The sequence below is a fragment of the Panicum virgatum genome, chromosome 4K (assembly GCF_016808335.1).
Source record: "Panicum virgatum strain AP13 chromosome 4K, P.virgatum_v5, whole genome shotgun sequence".
Taxonomy (NCBI): domain Eukaryota; kingdom Viridiplantae; phylum Streptophyta; class Magnoliopsida; order Poales; family Poaceae; genus Panicum; species Panicum virgatum.
Window position 1 is genome coordinate 47,208,006 of NC_053139.1, and position 10,642 is coordinate 47,218,647.

At 42.3% G+C, this 10,642-nt stretch overlaps 2 protein-coding genes across 5 annotated transcripts; one reads left to right on the forward strand and one right to left on the reverse strand.

Moving 5' to 3' along the window:
• Positions 1–480: 480 nt before the first annotated feature.
• On the forward strand, positions 481–7,021 carry LOC120704522 (serine/threonine-protein kinase STY46-like). 4 transcript variants are annotated; one of them, XM_039988946.1, is made up of 17 exons: positions 482–936; positions 1,019–1,133; positions 1,238–1,332; positions 1,453–1,554; positions 2,106–2,252; positions 2,601–2,655; positions 2,760–2,870; positions 3,128–3,184; positions 3,880–4,052; positions 4,150–4,257; positions 4,639–4,712; positions 4,806–4,981; positions 5,611–5,706; positions 5,857–5,937; positions 6,039–6,092; positions 6,536–6,670; positions 6,760–7,021. In XM_039988946.1, the coding sequence occupies exons 1-17, from the start codon at positions 764–766 to the stop codon at positions 6,835–6,837; spliced, it is 1,830 nt and encodes a 609-aa protein (XP_039844880.1). In that variant the 5' UTR covers positions 482–763; the 3' UTR covers positions 6,838–7,021. The 4 variants fall into 4 exon arrangements, with proteins under 4 accessions (XP_039844882.1, XP_039844880.1, XP_039844881.1 ...); XM_039988947.1 differs by having other exon boundaries at positions 483–936; positions 2,106–2,228; positions 6,760–6,961; XM_039988948.1 differs by lacking the exon at positions 6,039–6,092 and having other exon boundaries at positions 481–936.
• An 867-nt stretch (positions 7,022–7,888) lies between these two features.
• On the reverse strand, positions 7,889–10,255 carry LOC120704525 (thiosulfate sulfurtransferase 16, chloroplastic-like). The gene is made up of 7 exons (XM_039988955.1): positions 10,073–10,255; positions 9,897–9,989; positions 9,499–9,621; positions 9,274–9,347; positions 8,518–8,588; positions 8,362–8,415; positions 7,889–8,255 (listed from the first exon to the last, which is right to left on the reverse strand). The coding sequence occupies exons 1-7, from the start codon at positions 10,114–10,116 to the stop codon at positions 8,181–8,183; spliced, it is 534 nt and encodes a 177-aa protein (XP_039844889.1). The 5' UTR covers positions 10,117–10,255; the 3' UTR covers positions 7,889–8,180.
• Positions 10,256–10,642: the final 387 nt, after the last annotated feature.

A 10,642-nucleotide genomic window follows, 5' to 3' on the forward strand; every position in this document is an offset into this window, starting at 1 on the left:
GCCTTTCAATGGCGGATTTTTCAGATGGAGACGGACGCTGCGATCCTACATCGCCCGAGCATGTATTCATGAACCTGGGGTAGCTCGCATCAGCGGCCAAACCAAGGGAAATGCTTTCTTCACCTTCTGAGCAAACAAGTTGTTGACGATAACAATTCGGTTTTAGAGGCGAAAACGGATCTGTTGACATGCATGCGCTCAATCTCTAGCTTCTTCTCTACTGCCACTCTTGTCCTTCAGGCTTCAGCTTGACACCGTGTTCGGCTGGTGTCCTAGTCTCCAGCCCTACAGTATTTTTTTCTCACACCGCTTCAGCATTAGTCTCTAGTCACCAATTAGACAATAGTATTTTTCTCTCATACCACTCCAGTTCCAGCCTCCCGAACAGAGGCTTTTCGCTGGACAATATTTTGACCTCTCGTTCGTCTCATCGGATACAATGATACAGTGATGATCACGAACGGCCTGACGTGATGTGGATCTCTATTCTTTTTTTTAGCACCATGCGGAACAAAAGTCAACCACCACAAATTTATTCTAGCACCATGCGAAACAAAAGTCAACCACGGACAACCAGACCAATCAGATGCTAGTCAGCGGGCGTGTCGCCGCCGGATATCCGGTCGGTGATGCCGCGAGCGCGGAACGCCGGCGCACGGCGGTGTCGATATACTATAATGAAAACCAGCGAGGGCGAGAGCGAGTCTGACATCCCTGCAGAAGGCGTCGCCCACATTTCGCCGAGCACCTCGCGCGCGTGCCCATGGAGGGAGGCCGGGTCCACCCGCAGCCGCAGCAGCGCCCGGGGAGCGAGCGCACCAGGCTGGGCGTCTACCACGACGTGCTGCGCCGCCTCAGGGGCGCCGCCGCGCCCGAGGCGCTCGCGCCGGACTTCGCCGACAGCCTCTGGGCGCACTTCCACCGCTTCAGCGTCAGGTGCGAATTCTACCCATGGTTACACAGCACTTGGGGTCCATGGAAATTTTCGGCTTATTCTTTCGATCCGGTGCTGCGGCAGGTACGCGTTGGATGTGAACGCCGAGAGGGCGGAGGATGTTCTGGTGCACATGCAGCTGCTCGACAGGGCTAAGCACTCGGACAACCAGCCAGCCTTCTCAGTCAGAGTTGTTCAGGTGCCAAGTGACTGAACAAAGTCAACTCATTTTTTGTGAATCAAATTAGCAATATCTGTAGCTGCAATCGTGATCTGTTTGAGCTAATTGGGTGTTCTCTGTAGGTGCCCGTGCCTCCAGAGCTTGTTGCCACTGAACCCGATTCTTCTGACCCCAATTCGATGGAAGAGGGCGCCTTTGCAACCTCAAGAAAACTCAAGTATGTTAGCTGCTTCTCGTTTTGTTACCTTTCAGTTGATCACCATGCCTCGTTCTTGTTTCAAATTTCATCGTTCTTTACCCCTTTCATCACTCACCTTTACGTTGTTTGGTTCCTCAGTGTGCACCCAGAACCAATTTTCGGCTCCTCACAGAACCTTAAGGCCCTTGTACGTGAAGCCAGCAGCAGGAACCTCCTGGATGATGGCGATGCTGTTCTCAGGTTACCTCGTTCTCAGTGGCATACCAGCACCTGCATTCATCTCGCTGGCTTCTTTCAGTTACATACATAATCCCAAAATTCCATGGTTATGGCTCATGTGTACAAAATTTGGTGGTGAACAGATTCTATACATAAACTTTCATTCAAATGTTGTTTAGCAGACCAAGTTTCTCTTACTTGATGGTGCATTCATTTTTCTAATGTACTGTAAACAAAACTGATTCTTATGCTATGCCTTTTTTTTTTGCTACTCCTTGGCTGTGTCTAAAAATCAAATGCATATGTTCAAAATTGTTTTTACCATTCGCATGTCTTGTTTGTCATGAGCTATGTGTGCACACAAAACTGGAATTCATTTGAATTCAGATTCTATGGATGCCCAGATCTCCTAGATCAATATCTGCTGCCTTTGGCTACAAGACTGCCAATGGAGTAGCATCATGTTGAAAGCAGACCCATACCCAGCATTATTCAAATAAATCCTCTTTCATTTTTTTCATCCAATATGACACCTTCATCCTCATATGCTGTTGGCAATTGTGGAAACGCAGAAACGGTGTCATCTTCCGCCAGGAGACGTTGTCGTTGCATCAAACTCTGCAAGCCTGCAAGCAGGAAGCAAAAGCATGGAGCTGTCGCCTGCCTTGCGCTGAAAAGGGCATTGGCGACCAATGGTGTTCCCTTTTTTCTTCGGCAATGTAAAACATCATGTAACACTTGTATCATCAGGCCATTTCAGGGCCACCTATAAATGAAAAAGAAAAAATCAGGTGGGGGATCCTCTCCCCCTCCGTTGACCCCTCAAAAAAAAAATCATCCAATTTCCAGACATTCCAAATATTCTCTAAGCAGTTATTTAGTGATAATCACAATTTTTCAGCTGTGATTGCTTGTTAACTGTTCCTTGCTTAAATCGTTGTCTCAAAAGTTCAAGCCAACTGCATCTGATGAGGAACTGTTATGTTCTTGTGCAGTAAAGCGCTGATAATGAATATAGCAAAATTCTAATTTTGTCCCCATCTGGCTGCAATTTTTTTATCTTGCAGGCCCATGCATGAAATCACTTTTGCATCCCACGACAGGCCAAAGGGCCTTACTCAAGTAAGTTTTGGAACTAGTTTCCTTAAAAAGGATTATTGTAATTTCATTTTTGAATCATATTGCATGATGTTTGGAAGCTTTCTGATGCTAACATCATGTTCCAGTTGTCTGCACTTCTAGGCCAGCTAAATCTTGATATCAAGGAAGTACATGCACTTTCAACAAATGATGGCTACTTCTTAGATATTTTCATTGTGGTCGGATGGGATCACAAGGTATTCTTATGCAAATCTCTCTACTTAGCAAACATTTAGTTTCAAACTATTTACAGCTGTGCTGCTCATGTTCTGTCTACATGCAGGAACCTCCAAATTTTCATGACAAAAGCATTAGAATCTTCATCTCTGTTTTAAACATTATTTATTGAATTGCTACATATAATTACACTTCCATGGCATTTGTTTTATTCTAGTACACTCGTCAGATAGTCAGATACTCAGATAGGAGGGAAGTCTTACTTTTGATTATACAGGAAACTCTACAGCTTGAAGAAGCATTGGAAAAGGAAATTCACAACTATAAGGCACAGGTAAAGTTTTAGCACCCATCCCATTTCTTCGTCATCTGATCTTGAGCTATCTGTTGCCCTTTGTTCGACCAATTAGGATGACCCATTAGAATTCCTCTGTTCATGGAGACACATGAAAAGAATGTGCCAAACTAGAAAAGAAAGCGTATGGGTGAACCCAACTAAGAAATTTTGATACAAAGAATAAGATTACTTGCCTGGCCAGCATTCAATAAGCACCAGAACCACCTTTTGGTCAAATTAGTCCTTGTGCATTCATGCTATCTAATATTCTTCTCCAAAATTACAAATCTGTATCCTCATTTTAAGATTAGCAGAACAATTGATGTCAATAGATTACACCACAAACTCTTAGATCCACATAAGCAAATTGAGACTCAGATGTATAGAACATTTTGTTTATGTCTAGAACAAGATGCTGACAAAAGGTTGTGACACGAGAGTATTTTGTGATGCACATTTTGTCCTAGTGTTAAGTCTGCAATGTGCAAAAAAAAAAAACTTGCAGTGTTTATAATTAAGCTGTTTCTATTAAATGTTTTGTGCAATGTGCAAAAACTAGTCTACAGATTCAGTGTTTATAATTAAGCTGTTTCTATTAAATGTTTTGTTCATTTGGTAAGCTTTGGTACCTGTAACCTTTTATTCTCTATTTCCTGGTGCTTAAGTTATGCACTGTCAAAACTCTTCTTCAGATGCATTCAACATCTTCTTGCTGGCCTCCTGAATTGGCAGGCAAGCAGTGTCCGAATAACTCACAAGAAGGCAGCCATGTTGAGATACCTAAAGATAACACTGACGAATGGGAGATTAATTTCAAAGCATTGGCATTTCAAGACAAAGTGGCATCTGGAACGTATGGAGATCTGTGAGTATTATATTGTTGCCTTGCTTGGTATTTCGGTCTGTTAGTTTCCTTAAAAAAAAAAAACAAGCCGCTCATTCTTCCTCCCTTGATGTTGCAGTTATCATGGTACATACTTCGGTGAGGATGTTGCTATCAAGGTACTCAAATCAGATCGCCTTAATGAGAACATGGAAAAGGAGTTTGCTCACGAAGTATATATCATGAGGTTGGTAACAAAATCTGTAATAAAGTTTCAGAAAAGGAAGAGGATGCATGCCAGTGGCCCTGTGGTTGGGAGGCTGTTTAACCTGCCCAGTACTACCTATTGATCCAGTTTCATGTCCTAGGCTCGTAAGACCAGCTCGGACACCCATCTCCTTTAGTGACAGTAGAGCTCTTGGCCTTACTGTTTTATTTTTAAAGAAAAAAAAAGGAAAATAAAAGCTGTGGCCTGTGATAGTCAACTTAAAACGCTCATACTTTTGTTGCTACGACAATATGCTGAACCTAAAAAGGCTCATCTGTTTCTATACTGGAGTCTTTTGCCTTAGTAAGTAGCACATGCTTTTGTCTGATCATGTTGTTGACAAGTTTTTTCATTTTCTAGGAAGATCCGTCACAAGAATATTGTTCGATTTCTTGGGGCATGCACCAAGCCAAAAACTTTATGCATTGTCACAGGTAAAATATAGATACTAGTACTTCTTCCCATGCAAATTTAATCAGATTAGGTTAAAAAATTTCTCGTTTATTTAAACTTATGTGTTTCACCAGAATTCATGAAAAATGGAAGTGTGTATGATTTCCTTCACAAGCGTAAAGGTTCCTTCAAACTTCCTAGTCTACTTAAAGCTGCAGTTGACATATCAAAAGGGATGGACTATTTACACCAAAATAGAATTATTCATCGAGATTTGAAGACTGCCAATCTTCTAATGGATGAGCATGAGGCAAGTTTTCTGTCATTGTATGGTCAAACTGCATATACATACTTATCCATGTAAATTCCTTCATAACGTGGTTTCCTTGTTAAACACAATCAGTATCGTGGTTGGTAATTCTATATTCATTTCACTAAGTGTGTGAGTCACTGCCAAGCCCTCTCCCCTCTCCCAACACATGCGCGCGCACCATCTTTCTATTTTGGTTGCGTGTAAATTGTATGTGTGCTCTGAAATATAGTTAACAAAGTTCCTTTTTTGTATAGAACATGAAAAACTATGGAGACTGGATATATATATATATATATATATATATATATATATATATATATTAGAGGACCTAGCCATTTGTCTATATATTTGGAACTGTTTTTTCCCCAAATCTCAAACAGATTTCTTTTTGCTATTTTTATCTATTTTGTTGTTAGGTGTCAGCCATTCATATTAACTGGCATGTATTCCTTATATCCTTTTGGTATCATATCCTCTGTCCCTTTTCTATTTTAGCATCATGTTTAATCAATGAGCTTCATTAGATCCTATGCCTCGTTATATTCTTTCTTTCTTGTCTCCTGCATTGAAAATTTTGAAGTATTAAAAATTTGAACCTCAAAATGATTATCAATGACACCTTTCAGCTCATCAAGGTTGCTGACTTTGGTGTTGCACGTGTCAAAGCTGAGTCAGGTGTAATGACAGCGGAAACTGGCACATATCGTTGGATGGCTCCGGAGGTAATCTTACGTAATTAATAGTTAACAAATTATATTTGTTTATTACAGAGGAATCACCAGCACTAGTTTTTTTTTAATGATAGTAGTACAGAGTACAGACTGGGTACCAAAATTTGAAGATCTTTTATATGAGCTCCATTTTCTGTGTAGGTTATAGAGCACAAACCATACGACTCCAAAGCTGATGTATTTAGCTTCGGCATTGCTCTGTGGGAGCTGCTAACTGGAAAGGTAACTGGTCGATTAGTCAGAGTTGATCCCTTAGGAAATTTATGGTTGGCCTTGGTACTAAATGCCAGAGTTCTCAGTTTTGGGCTTCTTTTTTTTAATAGATTCCTTATGATTTTCTAACACCACTCCAAGCAGCCATTGGTGTTGTCCAGGAGGTAATGAACAAACTGAAGTTTTTTTTAGTTGGTTTTGTTATTGACTGACACATGAAATGCAACCCCAAGATCATCAGTTACAACTGTGCATAGTTTTGTCTTTGTAGTTTGTTGAGGTCTAAGTCTAACATTAGTGTTGTCCATGAGGCAACCTCATTATACTACTACCCTAAACTTTTTTCTTTGAAAAGGTTTTTTTAGCATGGGAATTAAAAGATCGCAAAACCAACTGCTATTGTTTGGTGGAAATGATCAAGTTATCTGCGGTGTTCATGTCTTCTAAGAAAGAGAGAATAGATAGTGTGTAGTGTCATTAATAGTAAATATTGATAATGCATTGAAGCTTAATGAACATTTCCAGGTGAAGCTACAACGAAGAAAAAAAATATTTTTGCTTCTTAATTCAATCATCTACCTAAATAAATGGATGTTTCGCCTTATAGGGCTTAAGACCAGTGATCCCAAGGGGCACAAACCCTAAGCTCGCGCAGTTACTTGAGAAGTGCTGGGAGCAAAATCCTACCAACAGGCCAGACTTCACAGAAATTTTGCAAACACTGAATGAAATTGCAGAGGAGGTGAACATCTCTGACCTCATAATCCATTTCTTCAAGACCCCATATCTTCCAATTGAATAGTGTAACCGATGTATGAGACATCCTTGTAGGTCCCCATGGATCCTAACAAGCTCCACAAGGAGAAGGAAAAAGGAGGCAGCTTCTTTTCATTTGGGAAGGGCCATTGACAGGCTATTCTGCTGCATTTGTGTCACCACTGGAGTTGTACATTTGCCACTGTACAGATAGATTTACGTTTCTTCGATAACAATTTTTCTTTGTGAAGACGTCGGTTTTCCATGGTCTATGCAATTGTATAGTGTGGTTGCCTGATTAACATATCATTTGAAATCTAGAGTTCACCAGGATGCACAAGCTGCAATGCCCTAGAACATTTATTTTTGCGATATACTATATGTTAACAAAACAAAGCAGATGCAGTTACAAGTTACAAAGTATCCACATCTAACAAATTTACAAAATCATTATAAAATTGGGGAAAAACAATTAGAGCTCCACGGATTGGCACAAGATACATGGCCCCAGAACGTTCAGTTTAACTGCAGGTGGAACTTTGCCCTTGATGAATGCTTCCACAGCCGCGGGCGGTGTCTGGGATTCCTGATCATGTCATCCTCCATTGTAAGGCATTTGCCAAGTTTGTTGGTAGAGCACCTAGGAAGACCCAAATTGATTTCCAATCTAAGGCAATCAAGCATTGCGGCATTCTCAAGAACGTAACATGCTATCTCAACCAAGCTCATTGCAGTTGCAGGGCAGAAGACCATCATACCTACTACATCCGTGGCCCTTTTGTTTTTTGAAAACACTCAAATGATAGCTGGAGACTTGCATTTTATTCGTTTTGTAGCTTGTCTTCTGAGTTCTGACTACTACTGTTTCTTTTCAATCTCAAGCATGCGCAGAAAAGTATTTGAATACTCGTGTCACCTGACAGATGATGTTGCTGAGGACTACAAGTCTACAACATATATACACTAAAAAATCGATGGGCAAGATGGTAACACTGTTCCAGTGTTCCTTTGTAACAGTTTAGTGCTTAATGCTAAGTGAGCCAGACGATGGTGCTTAATGTGTCGTATGTACGATATATAAGCTGCTTGATTCTGTACCTGATTCAATAACACAACATTCTACGGAAGGGTGATGATGAGACACTGAAGGGAGGAAGTGATCGAAATGAGACCTAAAGTCCTAATCTGTTGCGCTACTGTTCTGTTTTTTTCTCTCGAAAGGATGGCAAGAGTTTTGCCGAATTTTTATTAGAAAGAAAAAGAGTTTAAAATACAACTGCACCTAAACCGACTCCGCACCACGACCACATGCCAACAGAAAAAACTACATACTACCAGTAAGAACGCCACGCCAGCAGCACCACGCCAATGCTACTGTTCTGTTTTACAGGCTCCATTTTATTCTGCACTGTTAATTCAAAAAGACGAGAAGACTGCTGAGCAATCCTCGAGCAGAGCAGCCTTAACAGATCCTAGGCAATGTTTGCGAGCTAACATCACTGGTTGATAGGCAGTCCTTTCTCTTTCCATGAAGAGAATCCACCGGCGATATCTGTTACATCAGTGAAACCCTGAAAACAGTTGCATCGAATTGAGCTTAATCACCATGAATCATATATAGGAAGCCAAGAACCGATTGGCAACATGATAGAGGATGCATGGGATGATCATGCTTACAGCAGAGTGGAGCTCAGTTGCTGCCATGAGAGATCTCCTGCCACTTTGACAGCCCTGAAAATAGATAACAAGTGTGTTTTTTTCTATTAGAAAACGGAAGTATGATCGACAAGAACAGCATCTGTTTTGAACTCATGAAGTATTCAGCAGACGTACAACGATGATCTCATCATCCTTCCCAAATATCCTTGACACTTGCTCAAGAAAGTGTGTGTTCTTTGTCGTTCCTAAGATTGATAGCACGTACATAAATGTTCAGATGTAAATCAGAACATAATCTCATTACACAGTAAACTGGATGAGGACCTAGCATGCTCATCAGTTGGTGTTAGAAAACAAAATGTGAACAATAGGTGTCATACAGCCGAACGGACGCGTTGGTGTACAGTAAGGAGTCACTAACATAAAGCTGTATATATGTACAGTTCAAAAAACATAAAGCTGTATGTTCCCACATTCATCTTTTTGTGGTCTGTGTGCCAGGGACGACCAGCATGTGGAGACCACATCACAGACGTAACTAGGCCATGATGATCATATAAAACTTTAGGTTATTATGGCCCTTTGCAACGCCAAAACGCCGTTTGAGTTTGCTGCTTTGCTTTTAAGGTTGCAACTTGACATCATAATGCGTTCATGTATGCAAAGGGTTACTTTGCTTTCAGTTTGTACTATATCAGTATCAGAAACAAATAAAGAAGTATTGACGCGTGCGCCACAATGGATCAGAGATCATGCCTATCCTGATTCTCGAGTGGAATTCTACTTCCGAATGCACATGATGTTTGTCAACGGAACGCACTCCATCTGGATAAATAGTTACGAGGAGTCCAATCGAAGACCATGAACTTGACTGAACAAATTAGCCAGCGACTAGAGTCAAGAATATGCTTGGATGTTTGCAGGCATTACCTGAGTCGGTCCTGAACATGTAGGGGATATTTACAGCTCTTTCAGGATGCCCCGCACGGAACTCGGACTCGGTTCTGCACAGGCAGCAAATGAAAAAGACAAAATGACATTGAACCATGACAGATTCCCAAGACGCTTGCTTCTATTTTTAGATCTGCGACGCAGCGTAATTAAGAAAAATTGTCACTCTTTCTGCTGACCGGTAGGTAGCGTGCCGTGGCTTACCTGACGTCGAGGTAGCGGTGGCCGGCCTTGTGAAGCTCGTATGCGATGTGCACCGGCGCTGACCGCGGCACCACCGCCTCCTCATCCGCTTGCAACGCCCCGCCAGCGCCGGTGCCGGTGCACCTGGAGTTGGAAATGGAAAATGTTTACACAACACATTGGGTATTGTATTTTACTCCCAACCATAAAGTCAAAGAATCTCCATCTAAACCTCGTCGAAGAATCTCGATCTCGACAGAGATAAAGGATAGGGGTGTCACCAGAGTTGCAAAGAAAATTCAGATAGATGAGAAATATGCAGGCATCGTATATATAGCCTTCCCCTAAATCAAAAATCAAGAAGCAGCCATGCAGCGCGAGTGACGATGATTCCTCAAGAAAGAGAATGCACACCTGACCTGAGGCCAATTAGGGAGCCGGGCGTCTTCTGCTTGGCGATCGCCGTGGCGTCCAACTGAAGAGGAACCCCTGCAGCGCCGGCGTGTCGCGGCCTGCGGTGGATTGGGCATTCACGTACAAGAAAGAACTAACGCATGGGAATTAGGAATCGGATGGAGCAGACAGGGGCACCCACCTGGTAAGGGCTCGGAGGGCGGCGCGGGCCAAGGTCGCTGCCATTGCTGGCTCCGGCTCGCCGCCGCCGGCCGGAGCGCCGTGCCTTTTGGTTTCTTGGGTTCTTCTCTTCGGCGGCTGCGGAGGACAGAGGCGTGCGTCTCTTCGGTTCTCAAATGGTCCGTCTCCGTCCTCGTCATCTTTCTTAAGCCTACCAAATGGAGCCCAGGGCATTTTATTTAGTACTTGCTATGCCCTTTCTATTTTGCACAAGGCAAATCTGAACAGAAGTGTTAGGGAATATACTCATTATATTCCTTCAAACACTAAAAAGATGGGTAATATAGTAGTTGTATATGAGCCTCTAAATGGGTCTAACACATAGGCCATATTGACTGTACATATATACACCAACATCCCCCCACAGTCTGAACTACCGGCGCAGCAGAGTTCAAGACTGGACAACAAAGAAAACACACACAGGAACAACACCTCCCCCCGCAGCCATAACTAGCCACCTGCTACGTTGAGACTGGAGCGAAACTCCGAGAAAGTCGAAGAGGGGATATAATTGGTGAAGATGTCGGCAAGC